General features: G+C 49.6%; 3 protein-coding genes across 6 annotated transcripts; 1 reads left to right on the top strand and 2 right to left on the bottom strand.

Moving 5' to 3' along the window:
• Nucleotides 1–8,477: 8,477 nt before the first annotated feature.
• Cdca5 (cell division cycle associated 5) lies at nucleotides 8,478–15,685 on the bottom strand. Its single transcript, XM_021638457.2, has 6 exons — nucleotides 15,532–15,685; nucleotides 15,274–15,365; nucleotides 15,121–15,186; nucleotides 15,000–15,035; nucleotides 9,788–10,210; nucleotides 8,478–9,631 (listed from the first exon to the last, which is right to left on the bottom strand). The coding sequence occupies exons 1-6, from the start codon at nucleotides 15,575–15,577 to the stop codon at nucleotides 9,551–9,553; spliced, it is 744 nt and encodes a 247-aa protein (XP_021494132.1). The 5' UTR covers nucleotides 15,578–15,685; the 3' UTR covers nucleotides 8,478–9,550.
• Nucleotides 15,686–15,757: 72 nt separating this feature from the next.
• Zfpl1 (zinc finger protein like 1) lies at nucleotides 15,758–19,763 on the top strand. 3 transcript variants are annotated; one of them, XM_021638350.2, is made up of 8 exons: nucleotides 15,758–15,882; nucleotides 16,275–16,384; nucleotides 16,661–16,772; nucleotides 17,897–18,090; nucleotides 18,204–18,276; nucleotides 18,350–18,493; nucleotides 18,731–18,848; nucleotides 19,309–19,763. In XM_021638350.2, exons 2-8 carry the CDS (start codon nucleotides 16,283–16,285, stop codon nucleotides 19,493–19,495), a joined length of 930 nt encoding a protein of 309 aa, XP_021494025.1. In that variant the 5' UTR covers nucleotides 15,758–15,882; nucleotides 16,275–16,282; the 3' UTR covers nucleotides 19,496–19,763. The 3 variants fall into 3 exon arrangements, with proteins under 3 accessions (XP_021494025.1, XP_021494024.1, XP_021494026.1); XM_021638349.2 differs by having other exon boundaries at nucleotides 15,765–15,920; XM_021638351.2 differs by lacking the exon at nucleotides 15,758–15,882 and adding an exon at nucleotides 16,025–16,173.
• Nucleotides 19,739–20,918, bottom strand: Tmem262 (transmembrane protein 262). 2 transcript variants are annotated; one of them, XM_021638353.2, is made up of 3 exons: nucleotides 20,204–20,918; nucleotides 20,000–20,099; nucleotides 19,739–19,896 (listed from the first exon to the last, which is right to left on the bottom strand). In XM_021638353.2, exons 1-3 carry the CDS (start codon nucleotides 20,375–20,377, stop codon nucleotides 19,820–19,822), a joined length of 351 nt encoding a protein of 116 aa, XP_021494028.1. In that variant the 5' UTR covers nucleotides 20,378–20,918; the 3' UTR covers nucleotides 19,739–19,819. The 2 variants fall into 2 exon arrangements, with proteins under 2 accessions (XP_021494028.1, XP_060240984.1); XM_060385001.1 differs by having other exon boundaries at nucleotides 20,032–20,099.
• Between the last annotated feature and the right edge of the window lie 622 nt (nucleotides 20,919–21,540).

Below are 21,540 nucleotides of genomic sequence, written 5' to 3'. Positions count from 1 at the left end.
ATATAATTATGAAAATTTTGTAGACATTGGGAAAATGTTTTGTATGCAATAAATGATAGCCTCTAATAAACGTGGGAGGATTAAAAAGTGAGTTATCATTTAGCTGTTGGACAAAACTTTCCTGGTCAACCTCAGCAGTGGGTCATTTTCTTAGGGAAAAATGCTAAGACTGCTCCTTGTACAGCTGGGCCACTGGTCAAGGACTGGCAGGAAGCAGGTGACCGGGGATGCCTGGGACCCCCTCCAACCAACAGGTGAAGATGGGGTCTCTGCAGAAATGTACTGTAGAATAAAGCTGACACAGGTTCAAGCTGCCTCTCAAGTGTGTCGCTCAGCTACTGTGCTTGGAGCAATGCCTAGGCTACTGCAATGTCAACCCGAGGGAGCAGGGGGCTGGGGGTGTGTGTCAGCAGTAAAGCACTTGCCTTGGCATAGTGAGGCCTTGGGTTTGGCTCCCAGCACTGGGCGTGGTGGGAGAGTACAGCCGATTAGAGGAGGAGCCACCTTCTGGAAGGTGTCTGCAGGCATGAATGTCACCTGACTCCCACCCCCCTCCTTTCTAGTTTTCTGTCCTCTTTAAGCTTTCTTAGAGGATTGGAGAGGAATTCCAGCTCAGGCTCCATAAAATTAGATTATTTACCTAAAGCGGATTAGGATGCAACTGACTTTTCAACTTTTCCCTCCCACAGCTATTCACTCTCCCTAGAACCCTACTAACCCTTGATTTGCTCTCTCTCTCCTCCTGCTTCACTCTGTTTTCTCTACCCTCCATCCCCTGCTAGCTTCCCCTCTCTTGCAGATGGTCCTGGCCATGTTCAGTCTACTTCTTTCTCTCTCTGCTCTGGACTCTTCCAATCGCCTCTGGCTGTTCTCTCGCTCATCTCCACAATAAAGCTTTTCTCTTAACCGCATCATGGCGTGATCATGTCAGTTTATACAGCTGTCTTTATTATTGTCCCACTCTGTAGGTCGGGCAGGTTAGCTGGCCTGAGAGCTTCTGGGATTCTTCTTTCTCTGCCTCATGCTGGGCGTGCTGGGATGCACAGCCACTCATGCTGTGCTTCCCACTGTTAGGTCAATTCTGGAAATCTGAATTCTGGTCCTCTGGTTTGAGTGACCAGGGTTTTTACTCCAGCCTCACCTCCCAAATCCAGCTTGGGAAATTAGGACTCCCTTCACAAGCACATTCTCTCTCTCACTTTAGGAATTGTGGGAGTCTAGTGAGGCCCCCAGGCTGGAGCATACTGAAGGGCAAAGATCTCAAGAAGCCACAGACCAAATCTAAGTGCATCTCCAGGCCCTTGGGAGTTCCTACCATCTTTCTGCTTCCCACCCATGATCTACAAAAGGGTGGTGACTTGTCCAAGGTCACAGGTGGGAAGGGGTTCTTCCCAGCCTCCTTAGAGTCTGTCTGCACCCTGAAATTACAGCCTTGATCCTCAGGGGTGAGAGTACAACCCCTTCTTGTTCCACCCCAGAACCTATCATAAGAACATCCTTGAGTGAGTCTGAGGGCCAGGCTGTCAGGGTTAGGAAGGTCCAGAGACCTAGCTCTCCTCAGAGCGGCTGGATGTCCACCCATCCAAGTGCCAGGCCCATGGATGCTTGATTCTGCAACTTAGTGGGGATCTTTATTGCTGGTGCTTAAAGAGGGGCTAACTGGTGGAGCAACCTCCTGAGGAGATGTCCATTCTCTGGCCTCAGGCCCAGCCAGGGTTGACTGACATTCCTGTGAGACACTATCTCCTGAGAATAGGGTGGCTGCTGGCAAAGGTATGGGAGGCTCAGTGGAGTTGTGCTGGGTGGAAGCCCTCTTCAGCTGCATAAGAGCCAGAGCTTCCTCCTGAATGCTCTGCTTCCTCTTGTGTGATCTCTATTTTCTCCTGGGTGTTCCTTCTTTCTCCTGGACGATCTCTGCTTTCTCCTGGGTGATCCCTGCTTTCTCCTGGGTGATCCCTGCTTTCTCCTGGGTGATCCTGCTTTCTCCTGGGTGATCTCTGCTTTCTCCTGGGTGATCCTTCTTTCTCCTGGGTGATCTCTGCTTTCTCCTGGGTGTTCCTTCTTTCTCCTGGGTGATCCTGCTTTCTCCTGGGTGATCTCTGCTTTCTCCTAAGTGATCCTGCTTTCTCCTGGGTGATCCCTGCTTTCTCCTGAGTGATCCCTGCTTTCTCCTGGGTGATCCCTGCTTTCTCCTGGGTGATCCCTACTTTCTCCTGGGTGATCTCTGCTATCTCCTGGGTGATCTCTGCTATCTCCTGGGTGATCCCTGCTTTTTCCTGAGTGATTCCTGCTTTCTCCTGGATGATCCCTGCTTTCTTCAGGATGTCTTTTGCTTCCTTCTGGTTGTCCTCTGCTTCCTCCTGGCTGTCCTCTGCTTCCTTTTGGGAGAGATTAGCTGCATTCTGGATAAGCGGAAGTGTCTCTGGAGTCAGAAGGTTGTCTGGAGTCCTCAGAGCCTCCCCCAGGTGCTCATACAATGAAGTAGGCTAGGACAAAGGGTTGCAGGGCCTGAGGTGGGTGGCTGACCAACAGGACTACCTTCCACCCCAGGAGCAAAGGGGTGAGGCTGGGTGTAGGGAAGAGCCAAGGCAAAGGTATGGCTCTGGGGCTGAGGTTCTCACCAAGTTTTCTAGCTTCTCTTGAAGGGCCAGGTGTGCCCTTTGGGTACTGTTCAGTGCCTCCTGAAGCCTAGGGTAAAGGAGAGGTTCCCTGAGTGTCAGGTTCTTTTCCCAGTCACCAGTCAACCCTCCTTTACATACACTTTCTGAATCTCTGTGGCTCGTGCCTCCATAGGAGGCCTGAGTTTTCCACATCACCATTACAGAGGAAACTGTTCCTCCCATATAACGTGCATCAGCAGCTCAGAGGGACCAGTCCTGCGTTTTCTCTTTCTCTCTCTTGTTGTTTTGTTTTTGAGACAGGGTCTCATTAGCTCTGCCTGGCCTGAAACTCACTGTGTAAACAAGACAGGCCTCAAGGACACAGAGAACTGCTTGCCTCATATCCCTGGTGCCTGGATTTAAAGGCATGGGCCACCATGCCCAGCATTCTCTATTTTCTTTAAGATTTACTTACTTCAGCCAGCCAGTGGTGGCACACACATTTAATCCCAGCAGAGGCAGGCAGTCCTCTGTAAATGCAAGGCCAGCCTGGTCTACAGAGTGAGTTCTGGGATAGCCAGGGCTACACAGAGAAAGCCTGTCTTGAAAAAAAAGTGTGTGGAGTGGAATTGCTTATTTCTAGTTTATGAATGCTTTGTCTGCTCCTGTGCCTGGTGTCCTCAGAAGCCAGAAAAGGGGGGCAGATCCCATGAAACTAGTTATAGGCAGTTGTACACCTCTGTGCAGATGCTGGGATCCAAAATTAGTCCTCTGCAAGAGCAGCCAGTGTTCTTAACTGCTGAACCATCTCTCCAGCCCCTTCTCTTTATTTTTATTTCATTTTAAGTAATTAATTAAATAGTTTTGAGGAAGTCTTATATCACCCAGGCTAACCTCATGCTTACTCCAGAGACAAGGATGCCCTTGAACTATTGGTCTTTCAACTTCCATCTCCCAGGGCTGAGTTTATGAGCACGCACCAGAACTCCTAGTTTATATAATATGGGGATTGGCACCACAGCTTCCTGAGCCACAGCAAGTGCCCAACCAACTGAGCTACATGCTCAACTCTTTATTCTTTTTGTCAATGAGCCACATATTAAAGATTTGTTATTTATACAGCATTCTACCTGCATGTGTGCCTGAACACCAGAAGAGGGCACCAGATCTCTTTATAGATGGTTACGAGCCACCGTATGGTTGCTGGGAATTGAACTCAGGACCCTTGGAAGAACAGCCAGTCCTCTTAACCTTTGAGCCATCTCCTTAGCCCTCATTCTTTATTCATAACAAAAAAAATCAAGTAGCCCACCTGGCCTAGAATTCTCAAAGAGAGGATGATGTTGAGCCCCTCGTCTTCTTGCTTCCACCTCTAAATGCTGAGACTGTAGCCACTCACCCACACCCAACTCTTCTTTAGCAACAGACAGGCTACTTATCAAACGTCGGCTGCAATCTCCATGGAGCAGGGCCAAAGGCTGGCCATCCCTTTGAGCTGTATCAGGGCTGGTTCAGGACTGAGTGTGGCTCCAGGTTGGTGAGAATTTCTAGTATGAATCAGCCTTGCTTGAGAGCTCAGTGCCAGCACTGTGAGTGGAAACTTGCATTGCTCAGATACAGGGCCAAAGGCAGGGGGCACTAGAAGAGGCATCACATCCATCCCTGGACCTTTGTTGCCAGGCAAAGTTCAACAGACCCCAAGCTTCACCGGCTGACATCACAGAACAGAACCCCTCCACTAGCTGGGCCAGCTACCTGTTTAGTTCCTCTACACTTAAAGAGTCTTCAATATGCTAGGCTCCTGCCACTCAGCCGTGGCTGTGGCCACTAGCCAGTGGGACAGATCCCGACCCTGTAAAATACTTCTGCTTTGGAGGTGAGGGACTTGACAGGATAAAGACAACAGAGAAGACAGGCAGAGGATTCGGGGCAAGTGAAGACCCAGAGCCACAGTGGCGGCCCCAACCCTCAACTAAGGCTTCAGCAGAACTGTCTTCATCATCCTGTCCTGCAAACTCTTCCCCACGTGTTCCCGAAGCTCACCTTTGGCACTCCATCTGCAAATTCTCCATTTCCTCTGTGGTCCGCCTAGGGCCCCAGTCTTCTTCACTCAGGTACCGGCTGTCCTCTAACTCTGTGTCCCTGGGGAGGTGAGAGTCAGACCTCAGGGTCTGGAGGTCAGGTGTGTGCTCCCAGCCTGGGATCCAGCCCCCCTCCCCCACCCATCTGCCCACCCCCATCCACAGAGTGGACTTTCCTGCTGTTCAGCCCAAAGCTTAATCCTAGCACAAGTTTGCATGGCCATGGGCAGGGGTTACCCTCCACTCCCCTCAGGTAATACCCACTCACAGACACACACCCGTTCAGGCAGCCTTACGTTTCCGAATCTTTGTGCTCAGGAGTGTTCAGGAGTGTGAACAGGAATGTGACGGTGGGTTCCAGCTCCGAGTCTGACTTTTGCTCTGAGGGTGGCTTTACAGAGAAGGTGCCTTGGTTGACTGAAATGGCATGAGGCTTCCAACCCAAGAGCCCAGCCCTCCTTCCCCTTCTTGCTCTTTCCATCTCTCTGCTTCATAAAGAATTGATCTCTGCACCCCTCAGCTTATGGGGAGAAAGCAGTAGAAAGGACAGAACAAATGAGATTTGTCTCCCAGGGGAGGCCCTCCAGCTGGTCAAGGACCCAAGATGGCCCACAGGGAGGAGTCTGAGGATCAGGAGTATGGGTTTTGGCCCAGGCTAAGAAGAATTTCTGTAGCCTGCCTCTCTCCCTTGCCTTCTGTCTTAGGGTCATCAGTAGATGGGGGAGCCCCCGGGGCTTGCTGTCACCTCCACGCTGGGCTCACTGGAGTCCCCAGGTTCTTCTACCTCCGACTCAGCAGGCTGCATTGCTGTTTTCAAGACCTGCTTGGAGTGGGCGCTCTGTCTGCCTGTAGGAGACTGAGGGAGACACAGACCTGGTTGGTGACCCACTTCCCCCGTCCCATTTGCTTGCCTTTTGTAACAAGCTTGGTTTTCTTGGGATAGTAACTGGTCTAGGTAGTAATATCTAGCACCCATTACCAGCTCTATCCAGCAAGCCAGAGCCCCCCAAAGCTAGTGTTGCCAGACCATAGCCCAGCCCAGGTGGTAAAGCCCTCAGCAAATACAATACAGGATGCCCAGTGTTGATGGTTCACCTTGACAATCTAGAATCACCTAGGAGACAACTCTCCCGGCATGTGTGTGAAGAAGATCCTAGAATGGGTTAACCAAGGGAGGAAGACCCACTCGAGGATGTGATGGCACCGTTCACGGGCTGGGGTCCTAGACAAAATGAAAAGCAGGGAGAAGTGAGCATCGGCCTTCATCTCTCCCTGCATCTCGAAAGCAGTAGCGGCGTGACCGGAGCCCTCAAGCTCCTGTTGCCATGACGCCCCTGCCACAGTGGACCGTCTCCTCAGACTGTGAGCCAAGATAAATCCTTTCCTTAAGCTGTTTTTTGTCAGGTATGTTGTCACAAGGAAAGAAGAAATCAATACACCCAGTTTTCAGTGTTTAAAAGAGTTTATTACCACATGGGCAAGCGCAGCAGGAAAAATGTGCACAGCCCACATGCGGAGGTCAGAAGACAACTCGCGGGAACCGGTTCTTTTTTTCCCACCGTTGACTTCAAGGAATAAACTTGGGGTGTTAGGTTTGCTTGGTAGAGGCTTTTACACTCTAGGTCATCTCCAGGAGCCACAACCATTCTCCAGGGTATAAATTCAATTATACCCACAAAGTGAATACTTTAGGCACAGCTGTAGTCTTAGTACTTAGCAGTGGAGGACGGAGGAGAAAGAATTTGAGGCGCCCTTCAGCTAAATAATGACTTAAGGCCACCTCAGGTTACTTGAGATCCTATCTGGGAAAACAAACAAAACGGCAAAACCAAAACAGGAAAAGAAGTGCTGTAACAGAGGATCTCAAATGCCACCTTTGACTTGCTTCTCAGTGCCCACCTGACACTCAAAGAAGGATTCTCTACAGAACTGTAGGATTCCTTTAAATATTATTGCTTCCTCCTCAACCTCTATATTCTGTTTTTTTGTTGTTCGGTTGTTTGGTTTTGCTTTTTTGAAGGGAGTTACCTGACAAAATTCTGTTTACCTGAAGCTTTGGTAAAATCACCAGATAAAATACAGGGTATTTGCAGGGCAGCAGTGGCACACGCACTTGGGAGGCAGAGGCAGGCAGATCTCTGTGAGTTGGAGGCCAGCCTGGTCTACAGAGTGAGTTCCAGGACAGCCAAGACCCTGTCTTGAAAAACAAAAAAAGAAAGAAAAAAAAAAAAAAAAAAAAGAAAAATGGGACATTGGAATTTCAGGTACTGAATCATTTCATGTAAGTGGTACTGGAGCTCCAACCCAAGGCCACGTGTGTTAGGCAAGCGCTCTCCCACTGAGCTACAGACCCTGAAGGATTTCTAAGCACACAAACACATCTCAAACAAGACAGCATTGCAGAGCATGCGCTTATATTTAAAAGGTTTGTGTTTGTTCTTGTCTTTGAGACAGTCTGGTGTAGCCCAGGTTGGTCCTCAACTCATCGCACAGTGGAGCATGGCCTGGAGCTCCTGCTCCTACCTCCCACCCCCCCCAGGTGCAGGGACTGCAAGGGTGCGCCACCACTGCTGGGTGAAACATTGTTTTCAACCCCATATCATTTTCTCACGCAGAACAGTTCCCTTTTTAAGGGATTGCAAACTTGTCCCCACTGCTGTTTTCCCATGAAGTTCCTCTAAGTTCCCTATCTACTCTGAGGGTGTTTCCTACTCTCACAGTATAGCATGTGATGTCCCATCTATTGGGATGGAAATAATAGCACTTTTCAAGGCACAAGTCTGAAGTTACCTGCCAACCCTGTTCTCCTTCAGTACTGCCATGATGGTACCCATGAATGTCCTGGCTGATTTCTCAAGAGAATCAAAAGCGTGGCCAATGCCAGGTCTTTACAGGTCATGCTCCAGTCAGGGGCCAGCTGTTTTTTGTTTGTTTTTTTTTTTTGTTGTAGTTTTGTTTTTTCTTCCAAGAAAGGGTTTCTCTGTGTAGCTCTGGGTGCCTGGAACTCTCTGTAGACCAGGGTAGCCTTGAACTCAGAGATCTGCCTGCCTCTGCCTCCTGAGTGCTGGGATTAAGGTGTGAACCACCAAGATACCCCTTGTTTTAAAGGATTAAAGGCATGTGCCACCACCTCCAGCCAGTGCCATTTTAAATCATGATGCAGATACACTTTGGTATACAACATGATAGGGCAAAGGACATAGCTCAGTGGGTAAAGTTCAGATCTCCAGAACCACATAAAAGCCAGCTGTGGGGGGTGGCATGTACCTGTAACCCTAGAAGCAGGGAAGGGGTGAGACAAACAGATGCAAGATCTTGTTGGCCCACAGGTCTAGCTGTGACAGTACTCTAGGTTCAGAAAGTACATTAGAGGAAATGTAATGACCTAGAATCCATCAGATGAACTAGGACACTCACATCTGCACAGCAGCCCTAGGAATCCCATCTTTGGTCTGCTTCTCAGAGGCACCATAACCCAGCTGCTAGGCTGCATTTAGGAGGGGCTATAACACCTGAGCCACAGGCACCTATGTTGGAGGGAGCCTGAGGAAAAGGGGAACTGGGCTAGAGGGGGCTGATTCCATATACTTCTGGAAAAGAGTGATTGACAGCTACTCCAATCCAAGTTCTCTCCTCCTGGGCCTCTTTCCAGAAGTCCTAGCTCAGGGAACAGAGTTATTGGAGGAAGGCCAGGCTGGCAGCTTGTACAGGTGACACAAGCCAAAGACAGGGATGGCATCCAGCGCTTCACCAGTGGCTCTGTGTTCAACCAAATAAAAAACAGTCTACAAAGAGATGGAAACTTCTAAAACGTTTATTTGAAATTAAACCACCTTTTCCTTAGGCTGTACATTAGTTCCTCAAAGACAGTAATTCAGCATGATGTAGCGCAGGGCCCACAGGAATCAGTAAGGACAAATCCTTCACAAGTGTTCTGCTAAAACCATCCTGGAATAACAGGTTGCTTGCCTGAAGCTTCTTTTCCTATGAACTTGTTGAAATTTCAAAGTCCAATGGTCTTTGAAACCGAATCTTTTACCATAATTGACAGTAGGTGGTAGGCAGAAAGGAATTCCCCACAGACCATGGTAAGTTCATTTTAGGTCCCAGCAACCCCCTTGGGAATGGTCTCACATCAACAGTGAAATAGCCAAGCTCACAGCAAAAGCTGCCATCAGTGTTATAGCTGTCTGGCACATGAGAAATGATTTCCAGAACTTTCTAAGTGTAGCTGCAAAAAGCCACATCACAGAGCCAAGACTTGTTTAAAAAGAAACAGATGTGGGTAAAGGGCGGGCAGTCAAAGTAGAGGCGGTAAAGCTTATGTTAGCGGCACCCAGAGGCCACACTCTGAAGTGTACCCACTTTGCCCTAAGCAGCAGTACCCCATTCACCAGTGTGTCAACAGAACAGACACAGAGCAGTCCCTATATGACAGACACGTGGGTTAAAAACCCCTACTGTGACTCCCTCCATCTTTCACATCTCAGGCTCCACAGACTCAATGTCCAGATCCTTGCTCATGAGTTTAACTGTCTCCCTGGCCTGTGAGTTCTCTGAACTTGACAGAACCAAACTAGAAAACAAAACCCCTTTACTGGTTGGTGGTTGGACTCCCAGCCACCAACAGAGAGCAGCAGCAGAGAGACAGCCCAGGACTGAACCTGTTTATGACAGAGCTGGCTCAGAGCAGATGTGGCTTCTCACCCCCACCACCGTGAAAGTAAAAGTCCAGGGTAACTAGTCACAAAATAAAAAGGCCAGTAAAGAGGGCTCTCATGTCTTGTTCGACTCAACAGGCAATATGTATAGGAAGAGAGGAGGACCTAGCCCATTCATCTTATTCAATAATTGGCATCCCAGTTCATCTCATTCAATCAGAAGATCAAACTGCTCAGCAGCTTCAAATTCAGCATTCATGGCCATAGCCCACTCATCCAGCTCTGATTTCTGGTGGAGAGAAATGAGGACACATGAGTGAGAAAAGCAGCCAGGCCGACATGCTACCCACAGCCTCATGCGTTGCCTTCCTTCCAGAGCCAGAGCTGAGTCCTGGCCCCACACACCCCGCTTGTACAGCTGCAGGAGGTCCTGCCCCTCACTCACCAGGATCTCAGGCACCTTCTTCCGCTTCACTTTCGTGACTGGGGGAGAGATTCCGGGGAGTGTTGTGTCCGGAACCACGGGCTTTGCAGGCTCGTCTGGAATCTTAATTAACTTTGAACCCACGACAGGTGAGAGTCCTTGCAAGGCTTCAGGTCCTTGCAAGCCAGGGAAGGACCGGCGGCCAGGGGTGGAGGTTGAGGCAGAGGTGCTGCTCCCAAGCCGACTGTATGAACGCCTGACTTTCTGAGACATCTCCAAGTCTCTGGCATCCAGCTCTCCTTCCCCAGAGTTAGACTCAGCATTCTCAGTGCGCAACACTAGGGTGTTGGCGGAAGCACCAGGGACAGCACAAATCTTAAGGAGTTCCTCTTCAGTGGCTACCGTGAGGGGAGGGCTGTTTTCTTTTTCCAACTTAAAAGAGATCTGTATCAGGACAAGAGACAGAACCATTGTCAGCTAGGGATTCAGGTTGTTTTTTTTGTTTTAGTTTTTTGAGACAGGGTTTCTCTGTGTGTAGACCTGGCTGCCCTGAAACTCACTCTGTAGACCAGGCTGTCCTTAAACTCAGAGATCCGCCTGCCTCTACTTCCCAAGTACTGGGATTAAAAGCGTGTGCGACCACACCTGCCTAGGGATTCAGGGTGGAAAGTCTGCCCACAGGACACTCATGTCTAGTTCTGAGTATTTCATGGAGCTAGGGATGGGGCACAGGGCCTTGCCCATGGTCAGCAAGTACTGTGCTGCAGAGCTCCATCCCCAGAGAGGCACAAGCCTTCGGCTCTATGCCCAGTGTTGGGAAGAAAGAGACAGCTATCATTGTTCCTGAGGAGCTGCACTTGCTGCGGCCGCCACTTGCTAGCTGACATAAAGTCTCAGCATATCTAAACGGCTTGGTGGCCTAATTGCTTTGCCTGCATCCAGCCTCGCCCTCTATGGGCCACAGCTGCCACATAGCTGCTAAAGATTTTTCTAAAATGTTCATTTGGCCAATAAATAGCTATTATTGATGGCCTGTCCTATACCAGGGAGTGCTTTGAGTACTGTGACTACATCAGGGAAAACAAAGTCACTGCTACTTCTGCTCTTCCATTGTAGCATTAAAAACTGGGGTTGTTAAAGTGGCGTACACCTTTAATGCCAGTGTTTGGAAGCAGGCAGATCTCTGATCTCCAGAGCAAGTGCCAGACCAGTCAAGGGCTACACAATAAAATATGGGGCAGGCTGGAATTGTAGTCTCACTGAGAAGAGGACATGAGGTACAATTTGAAGGTGAGAAGAGCTGTGTCGACATCTGAACAGCGCTCTAGGCGGTAGGAACGAAAGGTACAAAAGCCTTGAGGACATGGCACGCCAGCCAGGGTCAGGGAATAAAAGGGGCCAGTGTGGATGAGGTTGGGAAGCAATGATCAGAAACTGAAGATAAAGAATGGACGTGGTATTACAGCACACTGCAATACCTTTGTGTATGTGGGCCGCCACAGACTCTGACTCAAGGCAAAAAAAAGCCACAGCCAAGGTGTGCCCAGCCAAAGCTTCGCCTGACCTATGTACCTGGGGCTAATACGTTGGCTACTCACTCCCGCCCCCACTCTATGTTCCAATAGCTGCTCCTCAGATAGGCTGCTTTTGCCTGGCATCCAGATGAACCCAGACTCCCATCTGCAACTAGTACGCCACAATGTCCTTTTTTGTTTTGTTTTTTTGAAATGGGGTCTTGGCTGCCCTGGACTCTTTTTGTAGACCGGGCTAGCCCACAACTGTCCCTTTTCCTTAGTGCTGGCATTACAGGTGTGCACCACTGTGCCTGGCCACATGCCCCTCTTATGTCTAGTACACCAATACAGCTACCCGAAGTTGTCCTGCTTAACTTACCAGCCAGAAAGGGGAGCTGCTTGAGGATCAGGGGCTACCAGATAACTAGCTAACTTTGCCAATGCCCAGCATGTACAACAGAACCTGCACACCAGAGGCTCAATGAATTAATGGACAAGAAACTTGGCACCTAGTTTTCTAGAGGCCAAGACCTAAAAAAAAAAAAAGGAACTAATCCAAGGACATCTATGCTCTAATACAAGAAAGAATGTAAAGTAGTTATAATTAGAGTGGAGAAAGACATCAAACATGCAAGGAAGTACCGTAACAGGTATTGATAAAAATATTCCAGAGAAATGTGTCAGTGATGGCATCAGAGCAGCCAGGAAGATCTGTGGGAAGAGGTGTATAAATGGAAGCTTGTCCAGCCATTATCTTTTCAGGCCTTTAGCATCGTAACTCTGCCCCTTGTCTTAGGACTCCAATGAAATCACTCCCATAACCCCAGAAAAATCTTTCTTTTTAATAGTGGGGAAGGGAGGAGAGGGAGAAAGAGGTGGAGGGGAAGAGAGGAAGGAGAGAGCCAGAAATGTTTCTAAACCCTCCAGCTTTATTCTGTAGTACCTTGGTTAAAAGCTGGCTGGGAAGCTGGCTGTGGTGGTGCATGGCTTTTATCTTAGTATTCAGGAGAAAGAGGCAGGTAGATTTCTGAGTTTGAGGCTAGCCTGGTCTATAAAGGAAATTCCAGGATAGGGCTGTTACACAGAGAAACCTTTGTTGCGGGATATCTGATCCTACCGTGAACCCAATATTGTGAACTGTAAACCCTGTTTCTTTGGTATGGTTGAGCCCTATTACACACCCTTAACCCAAGAGCCTTCTGTACACAGGACTTAGTAAAGTTAACTCTAGGGAAAGAGGTAGAGCAAGAAAACAGCTGACAGAGAAAGTGGAGGGACTTTCAAGTTGAAGGGTATTTAAGACAGGGTGGAGAATGATTTATTAGTCCAAGATCTAGCTTTAGGTAAGGTTTCAGCTCCTCAGCTCCCTGGCTTTTCGGCTCTGAGTAACAAGCCTTTGGCCTTGTTTTGTTTTTTGTTTGTTTGTTTTTGGTCCTTTTGCTCCTGTGCTGTGAACTGAGCTAGTGGCTAGTGGGCCTTTTGTTTTTTTTCTATCCAGACCTGAGATAAGGTTAGCTTGTTACTTTCTCTGCCTCTTGAATCTTTATTGGTAAAATAGAAAAGTTGGGATTGTCCTTCTTTTAAACAAGAAAACCTTGTTTTAAAACCCTTCCCCCACAAAGGAAAACAACCAAAGGCTGGGTTATCTCAGCAGTAGGGGACCTGCTTAGCATGGACCTGAGACTGTGTCCTGGGATTGGCCTCCAGCACCACACATCAGAATAACACATCAAAGTGGGCACCATGCCTCACGTCTGCAATCCTAGTACTCTGGGGCTGAGAAAAGAAGACAGCCTTGACTAAGAGTACCAAGCCAGCCGGAGCAACACAACACAAGAACAAACTATCACTGGGTACAGTTGTGTACACCTGTAACTCCACTTGGGAAGTTGAAGTTCAGGAACTCAAAACCAGCTTTAACCACATACTAATATCAAGGCCAGGCTTGGCTACATGAGACCCTGTCTCAAAAACCAAGGTGTTTATGGGCAAACAGAAGTCCATAATAAGTTCTGTTAAAACTGTAAAAGCCCTACATATAACTAATCTTTTACTTTCGCTTCTTTGGCTTGGTTTTTTGAGACAGGGTTTCTCTGTGTAGCCCTGGCTGTTCTGAAACTTGCTCTGTAGACCAGGCCAGTCTCAAACTCAGAGACTGCCTGCCTCTACCGCAGCAGTGCTGGGATTAAAGGTACGTGTCACCACCACCCAGTCTCCCTTACATTTGTGTGCACTGTTGGGGGTTGGTCTGATGCTATGTATTCTAATGCTAAGTACTGACCTCCAAGATCTGCAGGCTACCCACAGGAGCACATTCTGACGTATTGACACAAGTGATGTTGTGTAAACCATGCCCCCCAGTTTAAAGTTGGTTGCTTAATAAAATTAGCTAAGAGCCTGTTAATGGGGCAAGAGGAGTGTGATGAAGCTTAGGTTCATGGACTTGGGGGTCAGAACAGGACCCCAAAGGACATTATAGCAGGGCAATATGGACCATGAACACAAAGCCATGAGGGCTGGCACGATGGAACAGAAGCTCCTCAGGCAAGAACAATTATAGCAAATATTTTGGGGTATGTGGCTGGGAAATAGCAAAAAAGCACAGAGGCTTGAGGTCTGCTCAGTTACTGTGCTTTAAAGCTTTTAGAAATCCAAAAGGTCTCTGTCTTGATTATTTGGAAACTAGCTGGGGTAGGAAAGCCCTCTAGAGTCTAAAATCCACTTCCACAACAATGTACATGCTCATGGAGGCTTGTGTAGGGCCTTGGATACTCTAGAACTCAAGCTACAGAAGTTTGGGATCCATCTGATGTAGGTACTGAAAACTACTCTCAACCACTGAGCCACCTTTCTAAGCCCCTAAACATAACATCCTACAACCATAAGTGCTGAAAGCAAAACATTTTTTTTTCTCTTTTGTTGCTGTTTTGTTTTTTTCCAATCAGGGTTTCTCTGTGTAGAACTTGCTCTGTACACCAGGCCTCTGCCTGTCCACCTCTGCCTCCCAAGTGCTGGGATTAAAGGCATGAACCACCTTGCACGGCTGTTGTTTTATGACACAAGGTTTTTCTGTGTAAACCCTGGCCATACTGGAATTGATTTGTAGGCTAGGCTAGCCTCAAACTCACAGATCTGCCTGCCTCTTAGCCAGGAGCTAAGGCATGTGTCACCACAATTGCCCGATGGCAAAATGATTTACAGAAGACCAATGGTTAAGGTATAACTCAACTTTTTAAGAAAAATAGTGAAAATGTCCAGAGCATAAAGAACGAACAATGAATGACATATGCAGACAGTAAACAAAAATGGTCATTATAGACAGTCCCGGTGGCATGCACATCTTTTAATCCTTGCTCCCATCACTAAGGTGACTGGTCTGTGGACCTCTGTGAGTTTGAGGGCAGTCTGGTCTATAGCAACATCCAATAAAGGACAACAGTATTACACAGTGAGACCCAAGATGACAACCCAGGCTTGTTTAGCTTAGTTCGCCTATCCTCTAAGGCGAACTGGATCTCACACCACAATTAAGCAAATGGAGCTGGGCACGGTGGCACACACCTTTAATCCCAGCACTCAGGGAAGCAGGAGGAGTCAGATCACTTTGAGTTTGAGGCCAGCCTGGTCTACAATGGGAATCCAGAATAGCCAAGGCTACACAGAGAAACCTTGTTTTGGAAAAAAAAAAAAAAAAATTAAGAAGATGGAACTGAACTCACCCTAGGACTCCTGCGAAGTGTGTGGAGAGCTGGGGCCTGTAAAGATAACATCAACTGATTAATCCAACAGCTTAGCTCAGTTGTTACATCTCTTTCCCAAATCCCTCTCTCAGCCCCTCACCTCTACTGAATGAGCTACGATCTTCTTCAAGACGATAGTCTTTCTGAGTGGAACCGAATGAGATGCCTGAAAAAGGGGGTGGGAGAGATTACCAATGAGCTTTGCATTAGTTCAAAGCAGTCCAGGTCAGTACCGGAGGACCTCGGATCTCACCTTCGGCCAGATTTCGGGTAAAATGTTCGGGAGATCAGAGCCAGATTTCCGCTGCAACCTCTTCGAAGGCTTAGTACGTGGAGTCCTGATCTCTGGAAACGGAGACATGTTTAAGTTAGGGTTGAACAGCGCCGAACGAAACAAGATGCTCGACGAGTTGGGAAAAGCGGAAGCCGTTTCTCAACAACCACTTTGGGGCGTCTTCTACCAGAGGCCACAAGTTTCGTTCCTCGTTGCTCCCGCGCGCCCTCCGCTCACCAGATCGCTGGGCGGCCCCTCCGGATCGCGTTCGCCGCTCGGACATATCTAAGTTCGGGCTCGCTCTTCGCTGCGGGCACCAACTCGGGCTCGCGCCAAACGAGAAACTTGCCGCCGCAAACGTTCAAACTACCCGCCTGTCGAGGGAGGAAGCGGAAGTGACGCCAGGTAGGGGGCGGATCCCGGAATACCCTTTGGTCATACAAGCGTTACGTCTGGCGTAAAGCAGAGGCGTGGCCGGGCAGCGCCGTGACGTCATCAGCGTGCGCCGCACCCGGAAGAGACGTGGCAGCGGAGGGATAATCCGAGCGGCCAGAGCCGACGCGAACAGAGCTACCGCTATCGGAGTGGGTGAGCGCAGTCCCCGGCTTTCCGCGCTTTCCACTACGGTACGCACTCGTCGCGGCCGGTATCTCAGAGGTTCCCTGAGACCCAGAACGGGGTTGGCCTGATGGGGGCGGAGTCAGGAGGAGGTGGGGCCTTGGGGGCGGGGCTGGTGGTATTAGAGTTGTTGATGGAGAGGTCTTCTAGGGGGCTAAGTCCTGATGGAATGAATGAGGGGTCGTTTGTGGTACGATCTGTGCAAGGGGGTGTGGCCTTACCCGTGGTGAGGCAGTAGGCTACAGTTTGGTGTTTGGACAGGTGTGGACTGGTCTGGGGGATTCAAAGAAGAAATGAACTGGGTTGTTGAGGACAAAGTGGCAGTCACCAGCACTTTCTGCTAACTCAGATCTCCTCCCTAGGATCGGTCATGGGACTTTGCAAGTGCCCGAAGAGGAAGGTGACGAACCTGTTCTGCTTCGAGCACCGTGTTAACGTCTGCGAGCATTGTCTGGTAGCCAATCACGCCAAGGTACAGCGTTTAGAGCAGTGGCTGTGCGGGGCACTGGGTGGACAGGCAAGATTGGCTACTTCCAAATCCATGAGGGGGCTCTAGGCTAGCTTGTAAGCTCCACAAGGACAAGGACTTGGTTTATGTTGCTCTCTGCTAGGCCTTCAGGCGGTGCTCAGTAAATGTTGAACAGATGAAATTATGAGTCTGATGAAAGAAGCAATGCAGTTGGGCCTTGGAGTGGTATGTTCATCGAAGAGCCTGGACATCAGTTGTGACATCTTTCTCCCACTCTAGTGCATCGTGCAGTCCTACTTGCAGTGGCTACAAGATAGTGACTACAATCCCAATTGCCGCCTGTGCAACACACCCCTGGCCAGTCGGGAGACAACCCGTCTTGTCTGCTATGGTGAGGCCTGGGAACTAGGAAGGGGCCTGGAAGCCAGAGCCTCAGATCCTGATTCTGTTGGGTCCTTTCCTGCTCTCTAAGCCTAGGCAAGCCTTTTCCCTTCCTAGGCCTTAGTGTCTTTCTTAATAAAGTTCCTACTATCCTGCTCAGCTAGCCTTGTAGTGCTGGGGATGACTATGAGCTGTGGCTATGAGTAAGATCCACTTTTTTGGGAACGTTACTGACTCATTTAAGACTGAAGGGAGAGGAAGCTTCCCAGATTACAGTTAACTAGAGAGAGTCAGTAGTCACAGCTTGGTGTAAAAGCTTAAGATTTTCAAGGTGCTAGTCCAAAAGGGGCAGCTTCACCTGTGTTTCTCTGTGTGAAATTGTGTGTACACTCATACAGACGTACACCTTGATTGATGCTTGTGGTTGAGGGAATGGGTGATGAACAGATATGAACACATGTGGAATGCATGATGACATGAGGGTGATGGTTTTTTAGTGTTAGTGGACATGAATGTACAGATCTGGATGTCTTATGTGTGTGACAACCAGTGTAGGTTGAGGGAATGACTTTTGGGTTTGTTTGTGTGTTTATAAGCATACATGTATTTGTGCCTCTCACTATCTGCATGTATCTGTGTATATGTTTGCAAAGCTTCCCTGAAAGTATTCTTGTATGTAGTATGTTTTTTTTTTCTTTGTTGTTTTTGAGACTGGGATCTCATGAGCTGACCTTGAATTCTCCTGCCTCCACCTCCTAAGTGCTAGGATTGTGGGAAGCTGCCACCACACCCAGCCTAAAACTATTACTGTTTAGCCATAAGCCCAAGGAGTATGACTTCAGTCCCAGAGAAGACTCTTGAAAGGGTAGAAGGCACTTTCTTCCCAGCCACACCTCCTCTCTATGGGCCAGCCGAGTGTGTAGAATCTACCTTGATTTAGTACAGTGGTGTTAAGAAGGCTGCTTAGGGGCCTGGGATGAGGAGGAAAAGGAATGATCCTAGGCATCCACATAGATGTCCTATCATTCCTGCAATGAACTTGGGGTCGGGGTTATGTGCATTGCTTGGCCTAGGCTAAGAGCCTAAAGCGTTGTGTCTCTCATGACTCTCCTTTCTTATTTCATGGGTCCTAAGATCTCTTTCACTGGGCCTGCATCAATGAACGTGCTGCCCAGCTGCCACGAAACACGGCGCCTGCAGGCTACCAGTGCCCCAGCTGTAATGGCCCCATCTTCCCCCCAGCCAACCTAGCTGGCCCAGTGGCTTCAGCACTGAGAGAGAAGCTAGCTACAGTCAACTGGGCTCGGGCAGGACTGGGCCTCCCTCTGGTGAGAGTCCCTCTGTCTGTCTGACCATTTGTTTGTAAGAGCCTCACCTGAGCCAGATTGGGTGGGTCGGCAGCAGGAGTGGACAGGCTACTGACTTAGGTTCCTCTCTCCAGATCGATGAGGTGATAAGCCCAGAGCCCGAGCCCCTCAATTCCTCAGACTTCTCTGACTGGTCCAGCTTTAATGGTAAGTGGTGGTCTCCATCTGCTGTCTGGACCTTGCCTCCATGCTCCAATGACAGTTCTCTCTCTTTTCACAGCCACCACCACCCCTGCGCAAGAGGAGACAGATAGCACTTCTGTTGCTCCAGCTTTCTACAGCCAGGTTCCCCACGCTTCTTCCCCAAAGTGTCCTGAGCAGCACACAGTCATACACATGGGTAGCACTGAAGCCCTGACACACGGTGAGCTGGGGAATTATCCCAGTCAGAGAATAGGGCGAAAAAAGTGGGTGATTTGTGTGGAGGGAGCTCAGGAGCCCCATGTGGAATGGCTCTTCCTCACTTCAGATATTGCCTCCCCACAATTGCCAAGATACTCTGTGAGGTGGGGAAGGGCAAGGGATCCTTCATGCCACCTGTCCCTGTGCCAGTGGACAAGTTTGTCTGAGCCCATTGATGCTGGTGTTTCTATCCCTATAGCCCCAAGGAAGGTATACGACACACGGGATGATGACCGAACAGTAGGCCTCCATGGAGATTGTGATGATGACAAATACCGTCGCCGGCCTGCTCTGGGCTGGCTGGCCCAACTGCTCAGGTATGCGGAAACACAGTGGTGGGGTGTCAGAAAGAAGAGGCCTCACGATGGACAATTTGATGACAGTGGCACTTGTTCTGGGCACCAACAGCACCTGGTACCAGGGCCTTAGTGAGGCCCTGGCTGGCAGGCAGCCTTAGTATACTGTGTCCTCTCCAGGGACTGTGCCCTTTTCTCCTCCAGGAGGTTTGGACTTGGGCTCTGAGGCCCCTGCATGCTGTGATGCCACCTCATTTATAAGTGTCCCTATTATAACTTATAAGTGTCCCTTTTGCTTAACATGTTCAAGCTTCAGGATGATTTGTGTCCCACTGGTTCAGGCTTCATAATAACCCGATATGATGGTGAATACAGGAGTACTGGATGACCATTCACAGTGCACAAAGATAGTGACTAAGGATTCTCTCTGTGCCAGGGCAGAGCCCTGGGCCTGACCTGACTTTCTCCTCATTCCTCTTAGGAGCCGGGCTGGGTCTCGGAAGCGGCCACTGACTCTGCTCCAGCGGGCAGGGCTGCTGCTCCTGCTGGGGTTGCTGGGCTTTCTGGCCCTCCTCGCCCTTATGTCTCGACTCGGCCGGGCTGCGGCTGACAGTGATCCCAATCTGGACCCGCTCATGAACCCTCACATCCGTGTAGGTCCTTCCTGAGCCCATGCTCGCTTTTAGGGCTAGGTCGGGACCTAGAGTCCTAGGGAGAGAAGGTGGGGAGGCCTAAGGGCTTTTCTCCACTCCTCTCCCTCAGTCCTGAGACACTAAGATCCCCTGGGCCAAGACAGATGGAGCCTGAGGCTACAGGCCAGGTCTGTAGCCCTATTCATCAAATTGGTCTTCACCTGCTTGCCCCTGGGTTTCCATCTGCCTGCTTCAACCCTCAAAGGAGCAGACAGGTGCAAATAAACAACAGACTTTATTAAAACATCTGAAGCAGCTTTTTCCATCTCCCTTCTTAGTCCCGTCCCCAGTCCCGAGGCCTCAGTGGCTCTCCTCTCGGTAATTGATGGCCAAAAACTCCAGGGACAGGCGGTTGAAGAACATGGCTCCATTGAGTACTGGGTGGAGGAGAGAGCCTATGAACTCAGCATTTTTGTCCCCTCCTTGCCACTTCTCAGGGTTTCAGAACGCCCCCTCCTTGTAGCACAGCCCTCCACTCACTCAGGATGGTCAAAGCAAAGCACCGAAGAAACTTGTCTGTGCTCATCTCTGCGTAGAGTGACCCCATGGCAGCCCAGCAGATGCTGATCACCTGGGAGAACTGGAAGACCGATCCAGTGGGAGAGTAGCCCCCCGACACAGCAGACAACTCCATCAGCCCCTTGGCTGTCCCCAGCCAGCCCGTGAGCCCCACCCCTGACCTACTGTCAGCACAACCGTGTATCGGAAGCTCATGCGGTCATAGTGGTGGGTGACACAGAAGTTGTGAACATCACTGGCAAAGACACCCATGTGTATGAAGAAGAGCATGAGTGCAGCTACACTGAGCATCAATCCTGGAGGGAAGAACAACACGGCGACGCGGTCCCGCCACCGCATCCTGGTCACGGCCTAGTTTCCTGTCAGGCCCCAGAACTGGAGTAAGTGGTCATTGTTCAGGCACAGCAAAATCCTGCTATTCTAGGGTGTTCTGTGTGAGGGAGGCATTGGAGAGGGCAAGGTTCTAGAACATCCTGATCCCAACAAATAGAATGTGTCTGGGTATTGAGGATGTTCCATTGTGGAGGGGTGGGCAAAATGTGCTGAGTGGCAGGAGCCTGTGGTGTAAGGAGGAGACAGCAGCACGCACCCACCATTCCATCCTCTGCACTTTGTGGGCAGCTCGCTGTCCCCAGGGGACACTGTACAGGGAAGAGGTGAGGGCTCAGCCAAGGTGTCGGAGCATGTCCCAGCTCCACAGCAAGTTTAAAGCAGGTGAGAGATTGGGGCCTAAATGACTAGAAGGCTCTCCCAAGTGAGGGAAGGCTTTGGCCACATCCCAGGCTCTCTGAGTTAACACCACTTGTCACCATCAACTTCAATGAGCAGAGACAGGAAGTGAATGGAAACTGCCCTTTCTTTAGATAATACACTTAACTCCCCCCACCCCTCCCAGAAAATCTGCCTCCCCCTCCCAGGCTGGCCACCAGCTATCAGAGGGAACCAGGAACAGAGCAAGATGGAGTCTTCCCGGTCCTTAAGATAGTCAGCCTTGTCTTTGAAGTTGCATGGTGTTGGTGCCTCCTGTCACCTGTGTGCAGTGCTAGTTTACATACTCCCATGGCCCATTTTTTCTATAGTATGAAGGACAAACACTTTTAAATAATACTAATTAACTTAGAGTTGGTTCCATTTGAGACAAGGTCTTACTAGGCAGCCCTGCTTACCCTGGAACCCATTTTTGTAGACCAGGCTGGTCTGGAACTCACGGAGATCTACCTGCCTGGATCAAAGGTGTGTGCCACCGTGCCCAGCCTCATTTATTTTAGTGGGTGTGGTACAAGGAGAGGGTTCACATGCCACAGTGCCTATATGAAGGTCAGAGAACAGCTTTCAGGAATCCTCTCGACTGCTGAGCCATCTCTCCAGCCCTTTGTATTGTTGCTTTATTCAGATTTGCTAGTTCTCATGTAGCCCAAGCTGGCCTCAAACTTAATATAAGGATGACCTTGACCTCCTCCTGATCCTGTACTCCTAAGTGTTGGGATGCTAGCTGGGTACAC

The sequence above is a fragment of the Meriones unguiculatus genome, chromosome 1 (genome assembly GCF_030254825.1).
Source record: "Meriones unguiculatus strain TT.TT164.6M chromosome 1, Bangor_MerUng_6.1, whole genome shotgun sequence".
In the NCBI taxonomy this organism is placed as follows: Eukaryota; Metazoa; Chordata; class Mammalia; order Rodentia; family Muridae; genus Meriones; species Meriones unguiculatus.
The sequence above is the reverse complement of the archived record's forward strand: the minus strand, read 5'-3'. Positions and strand labels throughout refer to the sequence as shown.